The sequence below is a fragment of the Nicotiana tomentosiformis genome, chromosome 8, assembly GCF_000390325.3.
Source record: "Nicotiana tomentosiformis chromosome 8, ASM39032v3, whole genome shotgun sequence".
NCBI lineage: Eukaryota > Viridiplantae > Streptophyta > Magnoliopsida > Solanales > Solanaceae > Nicotiana > Nicotiana tomentosiformis.
In genome coordinates this window covers 87328959-87355513 of record NC_090819.1, presented here as the reverse complement: position 1 = coordinate 87355513, position 26555 = coordinate 87328959, and the positions used below count along the sequence as shown (strand labels likewise).

At 38.6% G+C, this 26555-nt stretch overlaps 2 protein-coding genes across 3 annotated transcripts in view; one reads left to right on the top strand and one right to left on the bottom strand.

Annotated features, from left to right (window-relative positions):
- Position 1: 1 nt before the first annotated feature.
- LOC108943378 (uncharacterized) lies at positions 2-2044 on the bottom strand. Its single transcript, XM_070183793.1, has 4 exons — positions 1585-2044; positions 1087-1389; positions 668-921; positions 2-472 (listed from the first exon to the last, which is right to left on the bottom strand). The coding sequence occupies exons 1-4, from the start codon at positions 2042-2044 to the stop codon at positions 2-4; spliced, it is 1488 nt and encodes a 495-aa protein (XP_070039894.1).
- A 10089-nt stretch (positions 2045-12133) lies between these two features.
- LOC104086393 (anaphase-promoting complex subunit 5) overlaps positions 12134-26555 on the top strand; it is a 34026-nt gene continuing 19604 nt past the window's right edge. For both annotated transcript variants that reach the window (XR_011410443.1, XM_009590639.4), the window contains exons 1-10: positions 12134-12510; positions 13195-13354; positions 13443-13564; positions 13827-14076; positions 15002-15179; positions 15263-15341; positions 15431-15516; positions 17519-17651; positions 17835-17867; positions 19522-19770. Coding sequence is in view for 1 of the 2 variants with exons in the window: in XM_009590639.4 (XP_009588934.1) it covers positions 12337-12510; positions 13195-13354; positions 13443-13564; positions 13827-14076; positions 15002-15179; positions 15263-15341; positions 15431-15516; positions 17519-17651; positions 17835-17867; positions 19522-19770 (1464 nt within the window). In the remaining variant the exon portion in view is untranslated. The remainder of the gene's footprint in view (positions 12511-13194; positions 13355-13442; positions 13565-13826; positions 14077-15001; positions 15180-15262; positions 15342-15430; positions 15517-17518; positions 17652-17834; positions 17868-19521; positions 19771-26555) is intronic.

The following is a 26555-nucleotide window of genomic DNA, read 5'->3' as shown; positions in this document are numbered from 1 at the left end:
ATTAGCCCGATGTTGTTTCATATGTAGTCAGAACTTCCATTACTAATTGTAATGAAGTTGCATCTGAATATGAAAAAATAATGATAACGTCTGCATATGCTAAATGGTTTATCTTTGGACTCCACTTTGGTAAACCAAAACCACAGAAATACAAGTTTATGTGCAGTGCATTTAATCCCTTCGATAATGCTTCAGCTGCTAATATGAACAGAGTAGGATATAGAGGATCTCCTTGCTTCACCCCTCGTGTTGATTTGAAGAAACTATAAGGTTGTCCATTCAGTAGTACAGAGTACCAGTTGCTCGATATGATCCCATACACAATGCCAATAAATCTCTCTCCAAAGCCCATTTTTCTCAATACCTTAGTCAAAAATAACCAAGATAATCTATCATATGGTTTTGTCATATCGAGTTTTATCACTACATTTGGCCCTGCCCTTATTCTCAATCCAATATCTGTAATTATCTCCTGCGTCAGCAATACATTCTCCATAATACTCTATCCTTTTACAAAGCCAGCTTGTTTATCTGAGATAAGATTAGGAAAATAGCCTACTAACCTTTCGTGAATAACTCTGGAAAAAACTTTGTTGATGAAGTTGCTGAGGCTTATTGGTCTCATGTCTCAAAATGTATTGACTTCCTTCTTCTTTGGCAATAATACCAAATTTGTGTGAGTCACAAATTTAGGTAATTCTTGGCCATTGAAAAATGCCTTCACCATGTCTAATATATCATCTCCAATTATGTCCCAACATGAGTGAAAGAAGATGTCAGCAAAACCATCAGGTCCTCTTGCGCTTTCCCCATTTAGCCTAAATACAGCCTGCTTAACCTCCACTCTCGTAGTTTGCTTCATTAGTTCTTGGTTCTGCTCCTGAGTCACCATAGGAGGAACATGATCAATGATCCTAAAATCTGTAGGTATATTTTCCTCCTTGAACTAAGTCTTGAAGAACTTGACTGCCTCCCCAGCCATTTGCTCATTTCCTTCAAGCCATTATCCATCATTGTTTTGAATTCTACCAAGTTGGAATCTTCTCTTTCTTCGATTCACTTGTGCATGAAATAATATGGTATTACAATCACCATCTTGGAACCAATTCATTCCAGATTTCTGTTGCCAAAATTGCTCCTCTAGTGCTAGATATTTGATCAGTTCTGCCTGAACTTTTTGCAGCCTCTCACGATTCTGTTTCGTAGGATTTTTTTCAAACTGTGCTTCATGCACTAACACCACCTCCTCTAAGATTGCAATATTTTGGAAGATATCCCCATATGTTGCTTTGATCCAGATTGATAGAGCCTTCTTTAACTTCTTCAACTTATGGTTGAACAAAATGAATAGATTAGCCTCAAAGTCTGCATGCCGGTTTTCTTTAACATCTTTAAAGGTTGGATGTTTGATCCAGAAGTGCAAGAATCAGAAAGTCTTCTTGATCGAAGTAGATTTAGGATTACATGATATTAACATAGGACTGTGATCAGATCCTATCTTAGATAGGTGTGTAATCTCTAAAGCATGCCAAAATTGTTGAAACTCTATATTAGCGAAGCATCTGTCTAATGTTTTGAATATACAGTCTTCTTCAGCTCTCCCATTCCACCAAGTATAAATACTCCCCTTGAAACCAAGATCAGTGACATTGCAAGTATTCACACAGTGTCTAAAATCATTGAATTCATTCAATGACACAGGCAATCCACCAAACTTTTCTTCCTGATCCCAAATAATATTGAAATCTCCCCCTGTGAGCCAAGGTGTAGACATATCCTTAGATACCGCATACAGTGAGTCCCAAAGTTCGATTCTCTCAATTGCATCACATTTTGCATATACAAATGTCACCATAACTGATCTGTAGGTATCTATGTTTGTCATCTCTAGTGTTAGTTGCTGCTGCATATCAATAATCACCTCAACTTCATGATCCTCATCTACAAATACCCATATCTTATTTGAAACATTAACAAAAGCTTGTAAGGTTCCCAGTTTCCTCCTATATCTTTCCAATTTTTTCCTCTTTTGCATTGGCTCCATCAAACCTATAAATTGAAACCTATGTTACCTGTTCATATTGGCAAGCCTTTCAAAGGCTTTTTTTGTGTTTACTAACCTAATATTCCATATTAAAGCATTCATCTTTAAACATGGGATTTAAAGCATTCCGTATTAAAGCATTGCATCAGAAGATGGCTCCTACAAGTTCAAACTTAACGGGCAAAGGCTAAAACATTATCAAAGCATGGTTGAGGAAGATAAAGTGATCTCAACCATGTACTTGAAGTATCATTGATAAAGGATAGCTGAGTCGTATCGCGACGTTAAATCAGGCGCTTCGTGGGAGGCAACCCATTGTAATATCGTAAAATTTGTCATGTCACGACATTAAATCAAGTGATTGTTGGGAGACAACCCAATTTTCTTATTTTTGTCTAGTTGTCATTTAGTCACAAAAAGAGAGAGATAGAGAGATAGAGAGAGAGAGAGAGCGGGGGGCAGCGAAGCGAAGCGAAGCTCGCTTCGCGAGACTAGGACCAAAAGAGAAGAGGGGCAGCGAAGTGTGCATCGCTTCGCGAGACCGGGACCAGGCATCACTAACCAGGTAAAAGGGAGCATCTTGAGGTCGCACGTCGCTCGGTCCTGGCGCGACCCCGGGTATTTTTTTTAATTATTATTAGTATTTTGTATTTGTTCTGTCTTAATAAATAAATAACCATTCCCTTTCTTTTTACACCTTTCACCAACGCCCACCCTACCCCTCCCACCTTTCTATTTCCCCGTTTTCCCCAGCAATTCCCCCGCCACGTAAGCCCCACCCTCCTCTCAATTGTTTTTTTTCGTTTTTTTTTTCTGTCTTCTTTTATTTCTCGGACGATTCCAGTAGTGTTTTCATTAGGTTAGTTAGTTTTTGTTTTCTTTGTTTCTTTCTCTCTCTCTAGTTGTGTTGTTGATTAGGTAGTAGGATGATTAATGATTTTTTTTGGAATAGTGGAAAACTACAATTACCACCACCTCAATCTAATTGGGAGGGTACACGGTTGACAAATTGAACAAATGAAGCTTAACAAAAGTTGTGCACATAAAGTGTTCGATGAATTGCCCGAAGAAAGTTTTGGTGAGGTTTCGTGAATTCTGAGTGTGGGGTAGCCGTTGGGTGTCCTATGAACTAAATTGTGCTCTTTCTAAGACAAGTGTCATCCGCGGCCAACATAGGCATATAGTGAACTAATGTTGTTTCTTGGCTCTTTCCAGGTACTATGACCACCTCCAAGACACCTACAAGTAACCATGGTAAGGGTAAGCTACCCTCAGAAAAGCCTTCCAATAAAACTGGGGCACAGGCTAAGCGTGCTACTGAGCTTCGAACAAAGACAAGGAACGATAGGGATGCACGGGAAAATTCTGAAGCAATACCACAGGAAGTGCAGCACATACGGTCGTCTAGGTCTAGAGAAGTACCACTCCTAATTCGTCAAGGAGCGTCGAGGCTACCCAAGGCTAAGAAGCGCGAGTTGGTTGATGTGCAAGGGCGAGGCAAAGCTGTAGTCGATACGGAACCTGAGTCTAAGGAGGACCAGTCCGATGACGAGGAGTATGTAGAAGTTGCTTTACCCAAGGGTGATGGTGAACCTCGTGAACCAGTGGATGACTCAATGTGGAATAAGAACTTTATTAGCAAGAAGGCATGGCTACATTGGCAAACACTTAAAGGAAAGCAAATCAACCCAGCTTTGTTCGAGAGGCCGTTGAATTTTAAGGCTATCAGGAAAGATTTCTTGCCGATTGTGCAATAGATTGAAAGGAACGGTTGGACACGTTTTGCTCAGGGACCCAAGGGTAAGGCAAATGTGACACTTGTACAGGAATTATATGCTAATTGGGATCCAGAAAAGGGTGATGATATCGTCTGGGTTCGCGGTCATAAGGTTAACATCTCTCCCAACGCATTCAATAAGCATTACAGTATTCCATTCCAATCTAATGATGAGTATTTGTAGCAATTTAAGAATCTAGTCCAGCACCGCATGTTGCAGCTAATGTGTGATCCAATGATGGAGCCGTCGTGGACCAAAACCAGAAGTTTGGGAAAGGGATACATGACTAAGGAGACTAGGACTTGGTTGAACTGGGTGAGTAATGGGTTAATGCCAGCGACGCATAAATCGATTATATATTGGGAGTGTGTGTTCTTGGTATACGCATTGATGGTGAATATACCCGTGAATCTTGGGGAGGTGATGCCGAGTCGGATGCACCGAACACGAGGTAACCAGCAACTCAGCCTTTTCTTTGTGCACACCTTGACCGCACTCTTGTCCAAATATAAGTTAGCCAGACCTGGAGATGATATTAGAGTTGGCACTGAAGGAGCATTGCATGATATTTGTGATGTGTCGGACCCAAATGAAGAGCGGCTCCAGATGATCAGTAAGGATATATGGTTCACAGCAATAGAGAGTGAGATACACCAGTTGAGACTGGAGTTAGAGGCTCGAGATCGCGCACTGGCTGATGTAGCAGAGTCCAGGGAGCAGAGGATGCAGTCTCACTTTGCACACTTGATTACTGTCTTTAAAGGTATCCTGCTAACCCATTCTATTGGGGTGCAGACTGATGCAGAGGGCCCCCACATCGCTGAGTTGAGTACTACTGATAGAACTATTGCGGAAGAGCCAAAACTGGCATGTGACTGTATCGGGCGTGGGGATTGCTGAGACTGAGGTTCCCCCAATGGCGGAGGGTGAGATGATTGATACAGTTGATATGTCTAGCGTCTCCTTAGAGGATCCAGCACTTCTGGGGACCGATATCCACACCCGGTCCTCACCACGACCCGAATGATTTTGAGGGAGTTTCTAACACCCACTCTACTTTTGATCTTGCTTATGTGTATTTATGTGATATTGTGCAACTGAGGACACTGCACATTCTTATGTGTGGGGTGGGGTGTCAGGCTTTAATTTTTGTGGCACGTGCTTAATTTCTAGTGATACATTTTGAACTGCATGATCACTCTTATAGCCATTGTAATTGTATAATTGTAGTAGTTTTTTGGTAGTGGCTTAATCTCGGGTTTTCTTCAAACCATGGTTCTTTCCCGAGGATGCCATTTTCTTGAATCAGGTAGATTTTTTTATTTTTTTTTCAAACTTTGTAAAGAATTATGGACTTTTCCCGAAGATGGATTACCTAGACAGTTTTCTTGAGGGATTAAAGTTTAAAGAAAAATACAAAAAGATTTTTTTTGTTTCCATTTTATTTTATTTTCTGGTTGAACTGAAAATGGAATTAGAAGAAGGTTGAGTAATTTGTGCTTTTGATACGTTTTATATCGAGGCTTAGGTCTGGAGCATTTGAACTAAGTACTTTCTTCATAATCTCTATAATTACATGCCTTGACAATATGTGTGGCTTTCTTTTGACACCGAGGCTCATTTTTGACTCTTGTGATTAATATTCGTGCGCTAAAATTCTTTGATGACTATGCTAGTTGCTTTAACTCTAGTGTCAGGTACGAGCCGTCCTAAGTGAGTCATGTGCATTGTGTGAGGAGAGACTTTAGTGTACTCCGTGCCATCCTTGCTAGCCTAAGAACTTGCCCCGTGTGTGAGTCAAAGCGAAATGATTAAATCTTGTAAGTTTGGGAAGTGATAGAGGCTTTCTTTGATTGAACATTTAGCCTATTTCCCTACCAGTGCTAATATTCTGTAGTCAACCCTTTTGAGAATGTAGACCTTTTATATGGCAACCACATTACAAGCCGAACCCCTTTTATTCTTAATCAAATATTGTTGGACATTTACCTTCGAAAGCACTTAAGTAGCTAGAAGAGTAAAGAAAAAGAGTGGGTAGATTTTGAGTGGAACCATAAAAGGGCCGAAAAGGTGCACTTGTGTATTAAAAAAAATTACTAGCCAGAAATACCAAATTGAAGAGAGTAAAAAAAAGAAAAAGATAATAAAAGAATAACACCTCTCATATCTTTGTCTGGGTTAGTAAGTATCTATATGTTGATGTGCTTAATTAAGAAGGGCCTAAATGTGTATGGTTTCATAGCAAGACATCGAATTGGTCAAGACAAGAAGGTACTTAAAAGTGAATTGTAGTGTATTAAAGTGCTTAGGAGGGCTAGTCAGTATTTTCTCAAATATATCCTACTCGTCCCTTAACCTACATTACAACCTATAAAGTCCTACTTGATCCTAGACTTTATGAGCTTAAATTAGTAGAGACTTACACTACGGGCAAGCCTATGGTACTAACGTGGGTTGCATAAGAGTTTCTTTGTGAGAGTGAGCGAATTCTTTCCATATTTGAGTCCTTAAACTATACTTGAACGTATATTAAGTGTGTGGACTACTTTCTCTCTGTGGTTTGTTAGTGAGGGCACATAATTTGCAAAGGATTGGTAGAGACCTTGATTTTTGAGTTGGCACAAGGAGCGAGTCATAGTGTGGAATACATTAGAGTCAAATTTTGAGGCAAGGATGTGAGAAAGGACCACATGAATATTTAAAATGATCTTGGCATGAATTTAAAACTTGAGGAAAGGTATGAAGAGTTCATATGCTGGGTTCTAAGTGTTGATATAAAATATTGTCATTGATATGATGCTTGAGTATGCTTTGAAAGGTGTTTCTTACTTATGTGCTTACTTTTAAGTTGCTCGAGGACGAGCAAAAGTTTAAGTGTGGGGTGGTGATAAAGGATGAAAAGTGCATATTTTGAGTGTGTTTGTGTGTTATTTCATGTGAGTTACGGGAGTTCACATCACTTTTGAAGTGAAAATATACTCATTACGTGTTTCTTATGTGTGGGAACAAACTTGCATGGAAAAGGATCAAATGGAAGAAAAAATTGATTAAAAAGAGCTGAAGAGAAAAGTCCCAAACAATGAAGCGAGGTTCACTTCACCAGACCGAGACCGAAGCAGAAGAAATCAGGGAAGTCCCGGACAGCAAAGTGAGGGTCACTTCGCCAGACCGGGACCGGGGCAGAACTTTTCCAATCCAAATTAGGAAAAGGAATTTCGGCCCAACCCAACCCTGAACCATATAAATATGAGAGTTAGCCACTTTTTGAAGGAAGAGAAGACTTTGTATAGGCAAGAACACGCTTGGAGCAAGGAGAAGGATTCAACTTCACGTTTTTTCCTCTTTCTTCCTAATTTTCCATTGTTATGAATTCTAATCTTGTATTTGTGCAAATACCTATGAGTAGCTAAATTCTCATCTAGGGTTTTATTGAACCTCTTGAAGGATGACTTTTCTATTGCGTTTAATATGAATTTGTCATTTATTTTTCTCTACTTGTTCAACTATATGATTATAGTGGTTGATTGAAGGGTCCTCAATTGACTGTACCTATTTAGTGTGTATTACTTGGAAAAGAGTACATATTTAGGTAGTTGTTGAATAACATCACTCCTAACGTATATGAGGGATCAATACAGATGGTTTAAAGGTGGGATTAGGAATAACGAAACCTTGGTGTGATCTTAGTGAGCGGTAAACTAGTGCCAGCTAGCGTAGTTCGGAAGAATATATCTAGTAAATTATTGTATCTGCTCGGAAGAGAGTTACGACACCTAAAGTACTCAAGATCGGTAGAGAAGATCTAGGTGAATTTATATGAGACGTGGCAGGGAGGATTCCGACGAGAGGAGAAATCGTAATCCTAGACCTTTCCAATCTTGTCTACAACATTTGCTTTGTTAGTATTAAAATTATAGCTTTTTAAATACTTTATTTTTAGTTAGTAACAATCAACTCATTATTCAATATTTCTGAAGGTTGATTACTTGAATTTTTGCGAAATTAGTGGTTGTGATTAGTAGGTTAATTCCCTGTGAGATTCGACTCCAGACTTGTAAATCGGATTATATTTGCAACGACCGCTAGATCTCTTAGTAGGCATAGTTGGACGTGATCATTAATCCTATTTTTGTATGTTTTAAATTAAAGATGCATGTTATTTGTGAGTTGTCGGCTTGCCTAGTATCGCGATAGGCGCCATCACGACATATGTGATTTTGGGTCATGACAGAAGCTTAGGTCAGAGAGGTTACAATAGTTTATGCAATTGAGGAAGGTATTTGCAAGCGTTAAGTTGACCCCGTTGCCACCAAATTTCTCATTTGTTCGTAGAATTTTATTAAAATCACCCCTACTATCCAAGGTCCCTTATAATTGTCCAAGATACATTTAAGATTATTTCACATGATACATCTATTCTTATAAGTATTGCTAGCGTATATAGTTGAAATAATCCATTTAGTATGAAAGGGGTAATACCTGAATCATATAGTGTATTTCCTGACGTGTCATAGCTACTTCCTCCACGGTGAGTAGGCCAATATTCCAAAGCACAACTACACCTCCTGAGTTGCCCTCAGCAGACACTTGTGCAATATTTGTGAATTGGAAATCGTCCCTAAGTATAAGGTGATATATTAGGTATGTTTCTATCAGAACTACAAGTGTTGGGCGGTGATAGTCCAAGAGATATCGAAAGTTACGGCGGAAGTCAGGGGATTGAGAGCATCTACAATTCTAGATGATGAAGTTCATGCTAGGGGGAATGGGGTGTGGAGGTTCCTCTGCATACAATGTAGAGTTGAACACCACTGCATATTTCCCCATTTCTAGGTTGGTAGTTGGGCGGAGGATGATTGAGAAACAAAGTGGATTCGGGGGGAATATGAGAAATAATTTTTTTTGTGTATTGTTCTTTGAGGACATATGATTGTATTCCTTTTCTTTTAGATATATCACCTATGTTTTGGTTTCCCGGTAATGTTGCATGATCGCCATGATTTCCTGGGGGTTAGGCTCCCCTGGTTCGTCTAGAGTGTGAAGGTTAATATGGTGGGTCTGGTGAGTGGTTCTGGATGGGGAGAAGAGGTGGTGTGGGCCAATGTCGTAGACTAATGGTTTTGGCCATAGAGGTCCATCACCAACCTCATCCCATCTGTTACTATTTGAGCGAGGTCAGAGGGTTTGTGTAGCAGGATCATAACCTCTGTGATTTCATGTGATATTTGGGCAGTGAATATACGTTGGCAAGGGTTCATATTTGGGACAATATTATTCATCAGATGATGATGGGTGTTTTGGTAGGGAAGAGGTGTGACTGTGGGAGAGCGATGGATCAAAAGTGATGAAGCATGAGATATAGGAGGAGAGTCCTAGGTAATAGGGGTAGTGGGAAGTTGTATCTGTGTGTCCGTATAAGTAGAGGAGAAAAAGTTGGGGTCTGCTTATGAGGAAGAGAGGATGTGGGCTGTGGTGGTGGACATGTAGAAGAAGTAAGGCCCAATGAAATTGAGGCGGTGGTATTAAAGTGTTTTAAGGTGGGCTGGTCGGTAGTATAATGATGGGTTATAGGTTTGTGAAAATAGGCCTAAATTTATGTCTCTATGAATGACTCAACAATGGTGGAAGAAGAGGGTAGTTGCTCAGTGGCATAGTGTGCCACGTGTGAGAGAGGGGCACGTTTCATGGCATAACATTGTCAGTGAAGTATAAACCTGAGTCTGCATTGTTGGGTTGGTCTAAGGGACTTTCTAGGATTTTTGATGTATCTTTTTAGTGGACTGGCCCGCTTAGGGGGGAACTTGACGCATGTGCGACCGGATTAGGAGAATTTACATTATTGTCTGACAAGTCATTATCGATTAAATGCGATAAAATTGAGTCATTAAAGAATTTATGAGAAGCCACTTTTGCATTACCTGTAAAACCAATGGTTTACACCTTTGGTGGATTTAGGTTAGTGAACTTATCTGTAGGTGACGTGGATGCCTCTCTCATTGCTAAACATTGTGTAGAAGGGCATACTATTTGGTTGCCAGGAGCATGTATTTGGTGCAAATATTTTTGAGGTTTTCTCCTATGCAAGATTATTGTCTTCCATTCATTGAGTTCTTGTGGGTGATGTGTGATTTGAGGAGTAGAGGATGGATTTGTGGGGTCAGTTGTTGATTATGAGGATGTATGTTTAATGGTACTAATGAGATGAGTGTAGCTTTGAGTGTTGTGACCAAGTCTGCCACAATAAAGGTAGAATAAATGCAATTACTCATAGTGGATAACTTGTTTGTTTGTTCCGATGTAGATATGGGTTCGTAGAGATTGTTCTAGGGGTACTTCTATGCAAATTTTGGCGTATTTGCCACGAGAGGTGGTCGATGTGCATGTGTCAACTTTAAGTAATTTTTCAATCTTGCTACCCACGCGTTGAAGAATATCTAGATCATAAAATATTGTGGGTAGTTCGGGTAGTCGAATCTATATTGCTGGGTATGTTAAGTTGTGTCTTAGAGGCGATAAACTTTGGTTCTCAACTGCGAACATATAGGAAATGGTTTAGGATGAACCATGTGCTGTCATGAAGAGCTTTTTTCATATTTTCTTCCTGTTGAAATTTATTGAGGAAAAAGTCATCTCCCAGGTCTATTAGTGGAAGCTCTTCAGTTGGTTTCCATTGTGAAAAGATCTTTTGCCGCAGCAGTTGGTGTCCAACTTTGCGACCAAATACTTTAATAATAGTTGAGTATTTCCAAGGAGAATATAATCAGCTTTTCTCGGTAGATGTGAGGGGAATAAAGGGGCCAGTGTCTGCGTTTGCATGGATTTCATCACTGAGGTCTAGTGAATCTTTGTTAGTAGGCGTTATTGAAGTTTTAGTGGATATATGTGCACGGTTTATTAGCTCATGCAGGAAAAAGGGATTCTTGGACTTGGAGTGTTGCTATCTATTTACATCAAAATAAAGTCAGGAGGGGGATTGAGGGATGGGGGTTAGTGGTTGATGATTGATTAGACATGACAGGATTGAATTAGGCGTAAGGAGTGGGGAAAAATATTCTTGATAGGAGAAGAACTATGAGGAGAGAGAACAAAGAGAATTTTATTGAATTACACTTTTATAGTCTTTTGACTCAATTTATTGATAACACGGTTTAATGTTTCATTTTCTCTTCAAATTTCAAACTACCCCAAGGTAGAAACTTTAAAAATATATTTCGGAAGCACAATAGAGTTATGTTTATTTTTTTCTGTCAATATACGGTATCTGTTTTTTGGCTCGACTAATCTGGATTCGCACCATAAAGTTTCACTTTGAAAATAAAATGCTTCATACCAAAGGCAACATCATTTTCAAAACTCAAACTTTCACCCTTTAGTCAAGGAAGAAGATTAGCTTTTCATAAAACAATCTTAAGATTTCAAGCAAGCATGTCAAATCTTCCTCTGATTTTTACTTTAAGTATCAAATGAATGAAAAACAAGTTATAGTGTGTATTAATAAGGGTTTAATATTATTTATTTTCTCAAATCCATAGTGGATCTTGTAGCTCATTAGTGTGGGTGGGTGGGGGTGGGGGGTAATTGAAATGGGTGAAAAACAAGAAAAAGGTGTTATGAAAATGGATAAAATAGAAGAAAACCCCAGCAAATTAAGGGGTATTACATTTCTCTTCTACTTCTATTCTCAAATTTAAAATGTCACATATTTGTAAGCTGGATAAGATGTGAAATTGCACTCGAATGACCTCCTCAACCACCGAACGCCACCTATGGAGATTATTTTGATAGTAAGAGAGTTTTCAAATGTATTTATGAAAGATTTATTGGAATGACGTCCTAAAATTTAGTTTTACATTAACTTATTAGCAAACACATAGTCTACATATATAACTCCTTAATGTATGACTCTATGAGTTAAAGGAATTTAAACGAGTAACTATAGTATTATTTTAAAATAAAAGGTTCATCAGCCAAATATTTTACCTCGCGATGTGTTAGACTTGTGTAAAATGTACGTCATAATCAATTGACATACTTATTAAAGTGCATATTTTCGCTGAATTTTATGGTAAAATTCTTCAAATCATGTATCTTCATCGCATGCGTCTAACACTAGAACAAAAATTCGATAATCGAAGTAGAACCATATTCAAAGTTTTCGATCTGACTACTATAGTCACAATTAGTAAGCATACTATCATTCAACTAATACAAAGATAAAATGAGTTCATCTCGTGATGATTACTAAACTATCAAATAACAGCTATTTGTTTTATGCGATTGTTAGAGTTATATAATGTGAGAATGTTATGAATCAAAAATTAGTGAGAAACTACAAAATTCCCTCTTGCTAAGATTGCGATAATGAACGTACAATCATGTACAATACACATTATAACGAGCGTACATCTTTCTTCTTTTTTGTTTGTTTGAAGAACCACCAAAAGTTCAAATTTCAAAATTAGAATCAGAATAGCCCTCCATCGGCGCGCTCACACCACGTCCGCCGCAACCGCAATGGCAGGGATATCGAAGGCGGCGCCGGGAGCATTCACGATAACACCACACAAGCTCTCAATTTGCATTCTCATTCAAGTCTATGCTCCTCCCTCCCAAACCTCTGTCCCTTTCCCTTTCTCTTCCGTCTCTCAACACAATCTCCTTGCCTCCTTCTTATTATCTCTCACTAAGGTAATTTTTTCTTTTATCTCTCCCTAGCTTTCAAATTCCCAGTGATTATCAGATAGTCGATTAGAAATTTTTCAGTTTCAATCGTAGTTAATTTTTTTATGAAAATGATTTTTTTTCTGTACAACACTAAGCACTTTTGACTTTGAAACTGCTTCGGTGAAAATTGACGCTGGTTATATCCGGTAAAAGGAGCTTCTGAAATAATAAATATTTAGTTATTTCTTACTACTTTAGATAATATATCATGTTTAATAATTATTTAGCAGCAAGCAGTTTAAATGTATATGAAAAAAGTGGTTTTGTTTATATGATAATTAAACGCTGATTTTCATTAATGAAAACTGATTTTATCGAGTTAGTGATTTAATCAGATAAAAGAACCAAATCAAACAGCCTCTAGAGGTCAGCGTTTTTTGCTGCTTTTTATTGTATTAGAACTAGATGTATGTTGATAGGGTTAGCATTTCTGATTTGAACTTAATTTTCTTCATTTCTAGAAAAAAAAGGGTACCTGAAACTTTCACCATGGTGTTTGGTATGCATTATGCTGATTTGTATTTTATTAGTCATTTAGGACTATATATCAATGATTTTGTGGGTAAAATGGTTGGCGGTCAAAATCTCCAAGCGCAGTGTAGAGAATGCTGTTTGAACAGAGTAAATTTGTCTTTTTTCTTGGAACAGTCTTCTGAGGATATTTTTGAGCCAAAGCTGGATGAACTCATCTCACAGCTGAATGAAATTGGAGGCGTACTGAAGCATTGGTTGAGCGACCATTTAGCTGGAAAGCTATCATCTTTAGCCTCACCAGACGATTTGTTTAACTTTTTTAATGACTTGCGAGGTAATGGGACTTATTATTAATCTGAGTTTTTAACCTGCTTAGCTTTTTATTTACGAAGTTTTATCATTTATGTTATTATTATGAATAGGCATACTTGGGGGTTCTGATTCAAATGCCATGGATGACGATCAAATCATTTTGGATCCTAGCAGCAATCTTGGAGTCTTTGTTCGTCGTTGCTTACTTGCGTTTAATCTGTTGTCCTTTGAGGTACTATTGAACTATTCATTATCTTGTTAGAAGGACTTGGCTCTGTCAAGACAATGGCACAATGAAGCATAAAGTTCAATGCATGCGTCTTAAGTGTTATTCTTCTTGTGCAGTCATTGCTATTTATGAACAATTTGAATTTTGATTTTACTTTTCCAATTTGACTTGCTATTGCGATTTATTTTTGCTTGGATCATGCATAGGGTAAATCCACTCAATAAAAGGTTGATAAACATATATCTCTGGATTGTTTGCTGTGTAGGCTGTCTGTCATCTTTTGACAAATGTAGCAACATATTGCAAGGAATCTCTCTCGGCTTATCCTCCTTATGAGTTATCACATTTTAACGATTCTGATAGCTATACTGAAGCACCAAAGCACTATGAGAACATGGATTTGGAGAATTTTGTTGTTGAGAAAGTCAACAAAGAAATCGAAGCGAGAAATGTGGTTGATGAAAAGCTTTCCTTCCACAATCATGCACCTAAAGCTCTAGTTAGATCAATTGAAGGTATTTTTCTTTGGTATATTTGTAGAAGTAAAATCATATCTGTATGCATTGGGAAAGATTGATTCCTTTATGGTGCAAAATTTACGTGCAATCATTCAGTTGAGGATACTGCTATTATCACTTCATGAAAAAGGGCTTTGTGTTCCAAAAGAAAGAGTAGAGTTATGCTTCTTCCAACAGTATTTTCTAGCTATTTGTAGCAAGGATAATCATTCCTTGTAGTTATTCCAACATTAACAAGGATTTTAGTGCATCATATAGGTAGTACGCAACTTTAAGCACTATTCAGATTTACTGTGTGAACGATGAACAAAACCAGGATTCTAATTTCAGATGGTATTCTCATGTTGAATTTAGTTCACATTCTATGAAATCCAGATCCAGTTGGATACAAAGCTTCATGGGATCTCGTACTTTTTCTGTGTAGATGAGTAACTTATTCAGAAGCTTGGTCAGTAGGCATACAAATTTACGGGAGTTTCCCATTAAGGGAAATTCTGAAAAATAACACGAACAAAAGCTGCAGCAGCTATTATAGACCCTTACTGATTGCTGTAGTAGACTTGCTTACCTGCCTAAGACATGATGATTTTGTAGACGAATAACTTATTTTGAAGACTATCAATAGAAGTATAAAGGATATACGGGCATTTTCCTCTTATGCAGTAGAAAATATTAAGGAAATTCCAGAAAGTAAAATTAACAGAAGCTGTAGCGACTATACCGACCTTTACTGATTGCTGTAGTGGTCTTATTTACCTTCCTAAGATGTGATGTGTTGATGTCTGCTCCGTAATCCGGGTATCTTATTCAGCTTTGAACTGTCTTTGGTTCTTGCTTACTGAAATACTTGGAAATGAATAAGCCAATATAAATGATACTTATGCTTTTTTAGTGCTTAATGTTAGTTAGCCATGGGTTGCAGGTCGTTATTCTTCTCCCGGGCCACAAATTAAAAGAATCACTAAGCCAAGAGAAGTTAGCACATGCGCATCTTCTTCTTGTGATGCATCGGATTGTGTTGATTCTCAGACTGGAGCGTTCTTACGTACAAATTGGCAAATACAAGGATATCTCTTGGAGCAAGCTGATACAATTGAAAGGTGACTGAAGTTTTATCGAATACTTGTGTCAGCATATCATGTTTGTCTAGATTCTTAAGTAAATAATTTATCTTCTCTTTCAGGCAGGGAAGCTCCTTCACTCTCAATGCTTTTGAGTCTGTATTGAAGGACCTTCTTAAATTAGCTCCAGAGTTACATCGCGTAAGATACTATGGAGTGATGTGTTTTGGGGATTTGAGTTGAATTTGTATTATCTGTCTCTAAAGTAACTTTTTCTGCATTTTATGAAGGTTCACTTCTTGCGTTACTTGAATAGCCTTTATCATCAGGACTATCATACTGCTCTAGAAAATATCCACCGGTATTTTGATTACAGGTATACTTATGTCGTCTATTATGTTGTATCAACATTTCAAATGTCCTTCATGTGTGCATTAATAACAACTCGCAGAATCTTTGGATGATGCTCAGTGTAGTATACTAGCAGTAGTTAGCCGGTAAAAGTTTACTCAAAGACACCAGCAATCTGCCAGGAAATACTAGATGTTTGAAGAATGATATTCTGTTTACTTATTCTAGGCAACCATAATGTGAGCTTGGGGCTTACCCTTGCAATTCTATGGGCATCCCTTTGATTAGACTATGACCAGCAAGCTAATTTCTACTTGACAATCTTATCATCTATGATGATCTTATCGTGCTTATGAACCTGGACTAATTAGGCCTTGGGGCAATGAGGATTTGGTTCTATCTTCAAGTTAAATGGTCGATTCCTAGGATCAATAAGTTTTTTGTAAAAGCAATGACTAGAAGTTATGTTGACAAACATAAAGTTTGAGGTATAATTAAGCAATGCATAAAATTCTAGAAGGTTTTTGTAGATGTTGTTGTGTCCTAAATCTATTGAAAAATAAGAATTGTCCCATAGCTCATTGAAGCAATGCTAATTTAAGGACGGTTGGCCTAGTGATCAGTGAAGTGGGTGAGAACCATGAGGTCTCAGGTTCAAATCCCAGCAAAGGAGAAAAAACCGATGTGATATTTTCCCATTTGTCCAAGCCTTGGTGGATAGAGTTATCTGGTACCTGTTGTTGGTGGGAGGTGGCAGGTATTCCATGAAATTAGTCGAGGTGCGCATAAGCTAGCCCGGAAACCATGGTTTCAAAAAAATAAAGGAATAGAGAGAGAATTGCGGGGCGTGGGGGTGGGTTAAATGTGTCATGATCATTATTACTAGTGTGAAATTAACTTAAATGTTTTTAACAATTTACAAGAGATGTTCCTTATATCGGAGTCTTAGGCTACATACTTCTCTATGCTAATAAGGTAAGTAAATATTCCGTAATCAAAATAAAGATTATCCTACGGTATTCTATAAGATTTTCTTTGTTCAAGCACAATGAGGACATGTATGAATTTAGACTTGACATTCTAAGTTTCTAAAGGACCGCCTTAAACTCAAAGTCAAAGTGGAGAGACCAACTTGAGTTTGCTTATATTGGAATAATAGAAATTTGACGTTGAAATCTCGCTGGGATAGTGCACAATCACAAGCGGTGCTAGAGTCCTTTCCTCCGAAAAGTCATTGGTAAGTACATAATGAAAGAAAGTGCTTCTTGCACTACTATGTAATTGAAGAGTTTGAGAGTACGCAGTGAATCCACCCGCCACAGAAATAGGAATTTATTCTCAATCATGTAAAAAGGATATGGTGTTGTAAATTTCCAAGACATTATCAACCTTAACTTAAATTGCAGAACAATGACAAATAATTCAAGGTTTATAGGAGGGCACTGAGCCACTGATAGCATAGAAGTTAGTAGCATCTATCGGTGTGATCGTTCATGCCATCAGAATGATCGCCATGAATGATCCTAAAGAGAGGAGCATCACCTCAATAGTTGTCATAGAGAAGAGCATTGCCTGGACGGTCATCCGGAGAGTAACAGTGCCGGTTGTCGAAGAGAGGGGTGGTGTTGGATACAAGGAAGAAGAGAAGAAGAACAATGGCCGGGGGGCAACACATATTGTCCAGCGCAGCCCGCCAGTAGCTTAAGTTATTTGAATCTCTACCAAGATTGTAGAGGCTATGGTACTATGTGAAAATAAGAAAAACTTCTCATTAACTCGATTTTCTAAAACAGTTTGCAAAGAAGTGCTCCTAATAAAGGAGTCTTATGCTACGTACAATATGGTAAATAATCGATCTCCATACTAGTAAGATAAGTAAATATTCCTTAATAAAATACATAATACACTACAATATTATAAGATTATCCTTACTCAAGTACGATGAATTCAGACAGATATAAATCTAGACACATATTCACTTGACTCTAACACTTTGTAAATATATCTGAGAAATATTTTTACCAAAGTGCAGGGACGGAAGGATGTGATTTTATACCTTCTTCTTCAACCGGTTGCAGTAGCTTTGGGAGATATGAAGTTGCTTTATTATGCTTGGGAATGATGCATTTTCATTTTGGGCACCCAAAGCAAGCTTTGGAGGTAGGCATATTCAACGTCATTTCCTACCTTCATTGTCCATGTTCTGTTTTTCATACTTCATTGATTTTGATGTAGGCCATGCCCCCCTTATTGGTGTGCTGAAGGTGAGGGTGGGCGTAGGAGTGGTCTTAGGATCTTTGCTGTTGCACTTTGGCATAACAACTATTTGCTTGATATTTTCAGGTGTTGACAGAAGCTGTTCGTGTGTCTCAACAGGTGGCCATATTTGTTCCTTCCCTTTTTTCGACTATGGCTTCCCTTCTCTTATATATTATTTTTTATTCCTTTGTGCACTAAAGTGGCATATAATATTGTTTGTTCACTTGCGTTGATACAAATGTGTCATATTGAGAAAATTTTCAGATGAAAGGCAACCAAGATTAAAACCACGGGATCTTAATGGCCATCAACATATGCATTTACGATGATACAGCTAATGTTGATAAAATGCTTAAAAACATTGCTTTGTTGATCACTTATAGTGGCATTTTATGATTGATTGACCAATACTTAGCAAGTCAAAAGTGAAGTCAAAAGTGAAGGCTTGTACAATTGCTGGGTAGGGCATTTCCTGCTGTAAGGAAACATGATATTGAGTGACCTGACTTAGTGGCAGATGAACTTGAAGTTAACTCAGTTAAAGCAAGTCCCTAATCTTGGTCTAGTTTAGTTGTATTGTCTATTTTGTCTCAAAGAGTTTATCCTAACAAGGAGTTAAAAATGCAATTGATGTATACCACCTTTCCTATGTTAAAGAAGTATATCATCATAGCAGTCCCAATTATCTTGCAATCTTTTGATGAGTAGTTTGGAGACCATTGAATTTCCTGCATTCCTTCTTTAGGCGTTTTTCATTATATTGTGTTATAGGATTATGAGCAAATACTTTTTCTTGTCACCAACTAGTTGGCAAATGATTGGTTTTGCAATATTTCCTTGCCTGGGGTGTCTGCACAAGATGATGAATGAACACTGCTATTTAATTGATGCCCATTGAACCTTTTCATAATTGGATACCGGGGAAATTAGCGCAATTATTGTTTGCCAAAATAAAAAATCAAGATCTACATATACTATACATAAAAAATACTACGTCTATTTTCATCCTTGGCCTCTCTGCAACTTATTTCAGTATCCTAGAAATTTCCATCACATCTTATATTGTAACAAAAGTTACATAGATCCTGTCTCTACACTTTCCAATGCAACTCCTCATTTTTATTTTCTTAAATATCTGAAAATAACTTTTAGCAGTTGCGTTTTTCCCAATGTATAAACTACAAACTTCAACCGTTGTTTGAACAATCATCTAAATCAGAACAAAAGGCTCCATCTGGGGAGGAGCTTTAACATTTTTTATCAAATTGCATAACATGCTTAGCTGACGGCCAAACGTGCAAACTCTGAATAGAGAAAATTGAAAAGATACTGAAATTACAAATCTCCAAAACGGCATCCATCTCTGTTACATTATACCCTTGTGACCAATGCATTAACAGTAAGTGGCGAAGGAGCTCCAAGAAAATGGAGACCTCTCTTCACTATCAGCTGAATCCATTCAGAATTGTTTTTAAATGCTAAAAATGTGAATCCCGCTGATGAAAAGGCACAAGTGGAACTCGGTTGAAGTGTCAATGTCTACGGCCTATCTTTCATTGTATTAATCAAAACTCTGGTAGAAAGTTTTTAACTTCTTTTCCAGAAGACAGCAATAAATATGGTTATCCGGTCCTCCCAGATATCAGTTTGTTTCAACCATAAACAGGCTTGATGTGCCTGTAATAACTTTTTCCCTGTAGAGTTGCCTCTTTATTTAATTTATAACATCCCTTACTAGGAGATCTAATATTTCTCCTCTCTTCATATGCAGCAAAATAATGATAGTTGTCTTGCTTACACGTTAGCAGCAATTTGCAAGCTATTGTCTGAATTTGGAGTCTCAAATATGAGGGGGCTTATCGGATCATCCTATTCACCTGTAACCAGTATAGGAACTTCATTATCCACTCAACAACTCTTATATGTTCTCTTGAGAAGATCCTTAAAGCGAGCGGAAAGTCTAAAGCTGAAACGACTGGTTGCATCTAATCATCTTGCCATGGCTAAATTCGACCTGACTGTAAGCACTTTAATCACTCTCTTGTTTATGCATTGCAGTGACCAAATAATTAATGGTGATTTTTAATCATAGCATACACCAAGGTAGACCCATTTGCATGAGTAAAGTGTGTTTATGTAAGGGCACCTTCTTTTAAAGAAAAAAATGTGTATGTGTAAAGTGAAAAAATGTAAAGGCAGTAAGAAACAGAAGCAGTACCCATTCTCGCTCATTCATGTTGCAAGGTGTTACTCATTTTGTGTCCTTGAATATGTCGCACGAATTACTCAATTGAATTTGTTGCTTTTGGGTGTTCACTGTTCATTCACTCAGATAAGACAATTAAAGTCTAACATAACATCTTTTGAGATTTGGTGAACTTTTGAGATTTGGAGAGTATGTGAAATAGCCAGTGCGAGGTATTATTCATGAACTTAATGTAATATTAGCATTTCTTACTTTATTTAATCAGACTGTGGATACTTTTAATTTCATCATTCCATTTATCTGTCTCCTATTTGAGATATCTTAAAGGTGTTAGATACATTATGCCTCAGGTTAGAATAGAGGGGCAAACCCATTGACCTTGGAATTTCAGAGCTGGAATTAGTGGATTTATTATTATTAAAAAAATAAAATTCATTTCACGTCAGTTGGAAAAAAGGTTCAAATCTATAAACTAAGTGGAATCTAAACTGTTGTATGTGTTTTTCCTTGAATTAAATGTTTTTGCAGAAATGCTACTCAATCCATCAATCAATCAACTAAATTCCAATCCCAAATTATTGGGGCTTACGAAATGCTACAATATAGTATAGCAAATTCTTCCCAGTTGCTTAACATTCACATTCACATCCACAAGCCTTTTATCTATGGGCTTGATAATTCTGGCGTGCTCCATTCCCCTCTGTACTCCCCGTACTTATCCCTAAGCAGCAACAACAACAACAACAAACCCAGTGAAATCCAACAAGTGGGGTTTGGGAGGGTAAAGTGTACGTAGACCTTGCCCCTACTTTATGACAGTAGAGAGACTGTTTCCGAAAGACCCTCGGCTCAACAGAAGTGAAAATGAAGCAATAAACAGACAATAGCAACAACAAGGTAATTAGACATAGGCACAAATGGAGATACGTGCAATAACAGAGATCTAAGAATACGACACTATAAGAATAGAGTCAATCTCGCTGGAAATAATGACACAATGTGAAATAGCAAGGGGTTAGGAATAGGAAAATACAGGACTAGTATTAATACAGTAATACTACTGGGAAGCCTAGACGAAACTCTAGACCGCCTGCCAACCTACAACCCTAATCTTTGACCTCCACACCCTCCTATCGAGGGTCATGTCCTCGGTGAGCTGAAGTAGCACCATGTCCTGCCTAATCACCTCACTCTAGTACTTCTTAGGCCTCCCTCTACCCCTCCTTTGATCCTCCATGTTCAACCTCTCACACCTCCTAACCGGGGCATCAGGGTCTCTTCTCTTCACATATCCGAATCATCTCAGTCTCAATTTCCGCAACTTATCTTCTACAGGAGCCACACCCACCATGTCCCTAATATGCTCGTTCCTAATCTTATCTTTCCTGGTATGCCCACACATCCATCTCAACATCCTCATTTCCGCTACTTTCAACTTCTGGACATGAGATTTCTTATGGCCAGCACTCGGCTCCATACAACATGGCCGGTCTAACTAACACTTTATAGAACTTGCCCTTAAGTCTAGGTGGCACATTCTTGTCACACAAAACACCAGAAGCGAGCCTCCATTTCATCCATCCCGCTCAAATACGATGTGCGACATCCTCGTCGATCTCCCCGTTACCCTGTACCACAGACCCAAGACATTTGAAACTATCTCTCCTGGGGATGACTTGTGTATCCAGCTACACGTCCACTTCTGCTTCATGAGCCTCAACACTAAACTTACACTCCAAGTACTTATCCCTAAGCGATGTTATTAAAATCCATTGTTTCCTCGCTTAGCGATCCGAAGCGAGAAGTTATTGTTTCATGGATGAAGCCATGCACTTTATAGAAGTGTGCGCTTCAAACTATGGTGCGCAAAGTGAGCTCAACAACAAGCAGCCGGTGAATCTTAACTTTGAGGAGTTGGATTATTGACATTATTGTACATTGAACAATTAAATTAGTTATTTTTAATTGCAATTTGTTCATTATAAGTACTAAATTCATATATATATATATATATATATATATATATATATATATATATATGGATCTTTTTAATGTCATGAATTGTGCGCTCAACTTCAAAGAAGCGTGCGCTTCACTTCTCGCTTTTCGCTTCAAGTCCTATGGACCATGTCGCTTTTTTGTGCTTCCTCATCAATCCTTCATAACCATTTCCAAGCAAAGCTCTATTACTGTTACATCCCTCATCCCCAACAGACCATCCTTAATAGGAAAATTGATGTTACCCCTGTCAGTAGGTGAAATTTTTTTCTTACTTCCATTTTCATCTGAGAAAAAATACCTATACAGCTGCTCAATTTTCTTAGTCCTTGCTCCAGGCATTTCTACGAGAGACAGGTCGTAAGTAGACAGGTTGATATACTACCTGCTCCAACTTACACCCCTTAGAGAGGTATTGTTTCTTCTCTCCTCCGAGCTCGATCTGATATGAATTGTGATTAGCAACTAAAGGCAACCACAAATACATAAGGATTGCTGATTTTACACCTATAAACCTGATTCGACTTTTCTAGGTTCGTGATATTACTATTGGAATCATCCTTAAATTGATCTTAAGTTCTGACATTGATTGGGAGCACAACAAAACTCCTATTACGTGCTTAGTTGGCTTGATTAGCATCACAACTAAAGTATCACGGTAAACAACCAGGGAGTCATCGACCACATCCTTAGGTCCACTTGTTGTATCTTAGAAGCCATTAATAGCCCCCTGTGCTGTGATGCGCCAGAGAAACAGAAAGGAAAGCATAGTTGGGAAAGCAAAACTTCAAGGAAAAGCTATAACCACTAATTTCTTAGAGCAAATGAACTATATGTCTCCATAAACTAGTTCTCAACCTGTCCCATTATCCCTGTTATAGGTTTAAAACAGCCACTGTAGAGCCCTTAAACTTAAGATCAGTATCAGACCCTTAGCTGACGATTAGCCCGACTTTTGATTTCTATTTGATGCTTATTGAACTTTTACTTGGAGTGCTTCAACGCTGCAGCAAATGCACATAGAATTATTAGAACTTTTAGGATAAAACTAGCCTTTGTTACCGTTAGTTATGTGTAGTCCCACATTGGAATGGGAGTAATATGTACTTTGTAGACTATAGCTATAAATAGGACCTCTTGTATTATATTGAGTATCTAATATCAATAATATATTTTCTCCCGTGCTTTTTCACATTAGTGAGAAAAGATCGTTGTGCGTCATTCCAGCGTTAATCGGGAAGAAAGAACTTAGTCATCGTACAATTTTTCCGGTGACCCAAGGCCTGTCTATGTGAAAGTCACTTTCTGTCGGTGTTGTGCTAAAACCAACACCACCACGAGGTAGATCACCCTCCGACGACCAACCCCTGAAAATTTATCTGGCAGAAAAGCTGCCACGCGCCTTCACGCGCCAGCAACAACTTTTCCGGCGAGGGTTCCGACCACTTTCCGGCCATTTTTTCGCGAAGCTTTTTCAAGACAGTCTGCTCTCCTCACAATTCCGAGCCTACCCATCTAATTCAAATCAAATTCCGACAACTTTTATATTTTTCCGGCCTGAACAGTGACCTTTTTGGCCATTTTTTTGAAAACATTTCTTCAGGACAGCTTGCTCGCAAGGGAATTCCGATTCTATCCATCCTGGTTACGACAAATTCCGACAACTTTACAATTTTCCGGCGAGCTACAGTGTTTCCGGCGTGTACAGTGTTTCCGACGTAAAATAGTTTTCTATTTTCTGTTGTAAGTAGTGTTTTCCCATCTATTTCTTCAGTTTTCCCACAGGAGTTACTTATTTCCACTATTTCAAGTTAACCCTACTACTACAAATTGTAGCGAAATGGGAACCGATACTTTGAATAGTCGGATGGTTTCTTTAGTAGATTATATTGAGTTCCTAGTACAAAGGATGTAAGCAGACATCTTCTGAGATAGCTTCTGTTGTTCAAACATGTAATAGCGTGACTTGTTTCTCCCAATCTTCATCCTCTGAGTTTTGGGTCATTGATTCAGGTGCATCATATCATATTTCTGGTGACAAATCTCTTTTCACTACTATTTCGTATTCTCAATCTCTTCCAAGAGTCACAATGGCCAATGGGTCTCAAACCATGGCAACTGCAATAGGTCAAGCAAGCCCACTTCTTTCCTTACCTTTAGATTCAGTCCTTTATGTTTCCAATAGTCCTTTTAATCTCATAGCTGTTAGTCGCTTAGTCAAATCACTTAAATGCGCTGTTTTATTTCTTGATAACCATGTTTTTATACAGGAACGTAGTACGGGGCGGATCATTGGTACCGGGCGTGAATTAAACGGACTTTATTACCTTATCCTTGCTAAATCACATGGACTCACATCTTGTCTTCCTTCAACAACTTGTCATGTTACTGATTCACCAGATTTATTACATAAACGGTTGGGATATCCTAGTTTGTCAAAACTTCAGAAAATTGTATCTGGTTTATCAAACTTGTCGGCTGTAGAGTGTGAGTCATGTCAGCTCGGTAAGCATACTCGCTCCCATTTCCCTCGGCGCCTTGATAATCGAGCAGTCACCTTTTACTTTAGTCCATTCAGATGTTTGGGGTCCTAGTCGGGTCAGTTCCGCCTTGGGATTCCGCTACTTTGTCAGTTTCATTGATGATTATTCCAGGTGTACTTGGATATTTTTGATAAAAAATCGATCTGAGCTGTTTTCTATTTTCCAGACCTTCCACGCTGAAATTCAAAATCAATTTGTGGTTTCTATTCGCACATTTCGTAGTGATAATGCCCGAGAGTATTTGTCTTCCCCATTTCAGCAGTTTATGAAATCTCATGATATTATTCATCAAACATCTTGTCCGTACACATCTCAACAAAATGGGGTAGCTGAAGGAAAGAATAGACATCTTATTGAAACTGCTCGTACCCTACTCATACAATCTCATGCTCCGTTGCATTTTTGGGGGATGCAGTTCTTACATCTTGCTATATTATTAATCGTATGCCATCTTCAACTATCCAGAACCAAGTTCCATTCTCTGTCATGTTTCCCCACTTACCTTTGTTCTCTCTTCCACCCCGTATCTTTGGAAGCACTTGTTTTGTCCATAACCTTATTCCAGGAACAGATAAGTTAGCTACTCGTGCGTATTTCTAGGTTTCTCGAGAACACAAAAGGGGTATCGATGCTACTTTTCTGACCTCCAGCGGTACCTTATGTCCGCTGATGTTACCTTTTTTGAAACCCAATCATACTTCACAGGTTCAGGTCATCTCTTAGATATTTCTGAGGTACTACCAGTTTCATCTTTTGGAGATTCAGTCACTATCTCCCATTCATCTTCCTCTACATCTCCAGCTCCACCACCTACAACTCCAGTTGTAGCCCCACCACCTATAGCTCCAGCTCCTCCACGTAATCCAGTTCAACCTTCTGCAGCTCCACTACTCTTGACTTATCATCGTCGTCCCCATCCAACATCAGGCCCAGGTGATTCACGCTCTGTATCAGATTTTGCACCTACTGCAGACTTGTCTCCTCTTAATCAACCAATTGCACTCCGCAAAGGTGTACGATCCACACTTAATCCTAATCCCCACTATGTCGGTTTAAGTTATCATTGTCTGTTGTCACCTCCTTATGCTTTTATATCTTCTTTGTCCACTGTTTCTATCCCTAAGTCTACAGGTGAGGCACTATCTCATCCAGGATGGCGACAGGCTATGATTGACGAGATGTCTGCTTTACATGCGAGTGGCACTTGGAAGCTTGTTCCTCTTCTTGCAGGTAAGTCTACTGTGGGTTGTCGTTGGGTTTATGCAGTCAAAGTCGGCCCGGATGGCCAGGTTGATCGGCTTAAGGCTCGTCTTGTTGCAAAAGGATATACTCAGATTTTTAGGCTTGATTATAGTGATACTTTCTCTCCCGTGACTAAAGTAGCATCTGTTCGTCTCTTTTTGTCCATGGCTGCTGTACGTCATTGGCCTCTTTATCAGTTAGACATTAAGAATGCTTTTTTTCACGGTGATCTTGAGGAATAAGTTTATATGGAGCAACCACCTGGTTTTGTTCCTCAGGGGGAGTTTAATGGTTGTGTGTGTAGATTGCGCAGGTCACTATATGGTTTGAAACAGTCCCCTCGAGTTTGGTTTGGTAAGTTCAGCATAATTATTCAGGAGTTCGGCATGACTCGTAGTGAGGTTGATCACTCTGTGTTTTAATATGAAGCAGCATCTCTTTCAGCACTTCCAGACTAAGGATCTGGGCAGATTGAATTATTTTCTAGGTATTGAGGTCGCTCAGTCTAGCTCAGGTATTGTTATTTCACAGCCGAAGTATGCCTTAGACATTCTTGAGGAGACTGGAATGATGAGTTGTAGACCTATTGACTCTCCTAGTCTCCTATGGATCCGAATGCTAAGCTTCTGCCTGGACAGGGGAAGCCTCTTAGAGACCCTGCGAGATATAAGAGGTTGATTGGCAAATTGAATTACCTCACAGTGACTAGACCTGGTATTTCTTTTCCGGTGAGTGTTGTAAGTCAGTTTATGGATTCTCCCTGTGATAGTCACTGAGATGCAGTTGTTCGCATTCTTCCGTATATAAAGTCAGCTC

Excerpts from the sequence above, each read along its gene's own strand:
- LOC108943378 (XM_070183793.1), bottom strand. The coding sequence starts at position 2,044 with ATGGAGCCAATGCAAAAGAGGAAAAAATTGGAAAGATATAGGAGGAAA. Across the intron at positions 922-1,086 it reads TTGGTTCCAAGATGGTGATT|ATTTTAGGATCATTGATCAT; the intron begins GTAATACCATAT and ends ATATACCTACAG. Across the intron at positions 473-667 it reads TTGTGACTCACACAAATTTG|GAGATAATTACAGATATTGG; the intron begins GTATTATTGCCA and ends TTGCTGACGCAG.